Here is a 1,870-nt window from a genome sequence, read left to right on the forward strand (position 1 = left end):
GTCCAAAATTACAATCAGAATGGATGCGTAAAAAAATTGATTAGCAAACTCAGCAAATTATTGAGGCTCGAATATATCTTGACAGTGATTTATCTATAGTTGATGAATTGTATGTTACACAAAACATGGGCAAGAGTTAAAAATATATCATTAGACGCATTAACGCTTTTAAAGCACGGTGAAAGACATTTAACTTGCTGTTAGATTCTTGACACGCTAACTCTAGCCACATCACCTACCATACGTCCTTAATATCGCTCTTCTAGGATTTAAACCGCCGAATGAAATCCATGACTATTCATATTTATTCTGATCACGCCTTTGTTCAGAATAAATATAAAATTTACATATTATTGGTCTTCGCTGATTACACTTCTTTCTATTTGATTGTTCGCTCGTTGAACAAACCATTCATTCCACAACCCAGCAGTCTAAACCAACATAATGGAAGAAGGTTGTAAAGAATTCTAACCGAGTAATATTCATAGAGAAAACGAAATACTTTTGTTAGGAACAACGGCTGAGAAAAGAATGATAAACAATACAGATATACACTTTGTGGAAAAATTTCGAAAGGCTGAAGGCTGATGGAAAGAAAAGTGACTAAATTATTGTTCGTAAATGACGGAACTAATCGAGCCTAAGTGAGGGTCTACCTCAAGAATGAAGGACCTTGCACGCCCACGGTTGAGGCATTTGGCATATCTGGCGGAGGTACACTTCCCAAGATGGGGTGGTCTTGCGCCAGTGCTCGAGGATCTCAAGCGAAACTGGCCAGGTGTTTCACCGGCTGACAGGACTAAGGGAAATCACCGCGTGCATGAACGAGGTACATGCTTTGCTTTCTTCTCCTCTTCCTCGCAGCTTATTAAACTTCTTACTTGTCTTGCGGGGTCTAAGCTTGCTTCAATGCTATCTTCTCTTCATTCTAGAAAAGGATGGGGGTCGTATTCTAGATGTCGTCGACCTCGCACTGCCCATCGTAATAGGGTGCGATTAGGGGCAAATAAAATTATTGAATGAAGAGCAATTGAAACAAGACTTCATAAAATTCAGGAGTCATTTTGCGATATTTAGGATGGAAATTTCACCTCCCGCTGAATCTACTAATCATGATGCCATAATTCGAACACTAGGATATGTTAAGGGAATATGTATCTATACTAATCACTATGCGTACTGCTTCCGGCTAACCTTATCTAGTATATAATGTTTCCTAAGCTAAGCGCTTTGGCTTGGCTGATGCTTGTTCATGATCGTAAAGTGGTAGTGGTGCCAAACTATAGAAAAGAGCCATGATTGTATGTCTTTCAAGTTTATTTGCAAGGATCACATTGACTGATCAATTCCCAGAACGTCGCTGGTGTATGATAACCACTGAGTTGATGCCGGCAGAAGGGAGTAAGTTTCATCAGAGTTTAACAAGTGCGTAAAAAAGTTTTGCAATCATAACAAAATCACATTTATTAATATCTCATAACAGTTTCACTGCGTTCGAGCCCCACAATAACTTCATCTTTTCTCCCTGAAAAGCTTCCTCATTGCGATTAGCAGGATGACGATAGGATAAATAGGAAAACAAGATATATACTCGCTATAGGTAGCTGTAGAAGCAAGTAGAATTGCTACTTAGAGCTCAATTCATTAAGAAGAATTATTGACCGCTTTGGCGGCAAGAGCCCTACGTCTATTAAAATCCAGAAAAATTAAAAAATTAACTAGCTAGCTAACCCAAGGTAGTCGCAATAGTCATTATCACTGTAATATTTAGAGCTTTGCAGAAAGAGGCATGTTTTCTCATTTTGCCAAGCCGACCACTAGACTAACCCTTATAGTTGACATCTGACCCTAACTTTTTCAAGGGCTGCTT

General features: G+C 39.0%; 1 protein-coding gene across 1 annotated transcript; it reads left to right on the forward strand.

Moving 5' to 3' along the window:
• Positions 1 to 663: 663 nt before the first annotated feature.
• Positions 664 to 824, forward strand: J056_004102 (uncharacterized protein; the record flags this gene model as incomplete). The annotated part of the gene is made up of 2 exons (XM_009272249.1): positions 664 to 778; positions 805 to 824. 2 exons carry the CDS (start codon positions 664 to 666, stop codon positions 822 to 824), a joined length of 135 nt encoding a protein of 44 aa, XP_009270524.1.
• Positions 825 to 1,870: the final 1,046 nt, after the last annotated feature.

Source organism: Wallemia ichthyophaga (genome assembly GCF_000400465.1).
Source record: "Wallemia ichthyophaga EXF-994 unplaced genomic scaffold scaffold64, whole genome shotgun sequence".
NCBI classification, from domain to species: domain Eukaryota; kingdom Fungi; phylum Basidiomycota; class Wallemiomycetes; order Wallemiales; family Wallemiaceae; genus Wallemia; species Wallemia ichthyophaga.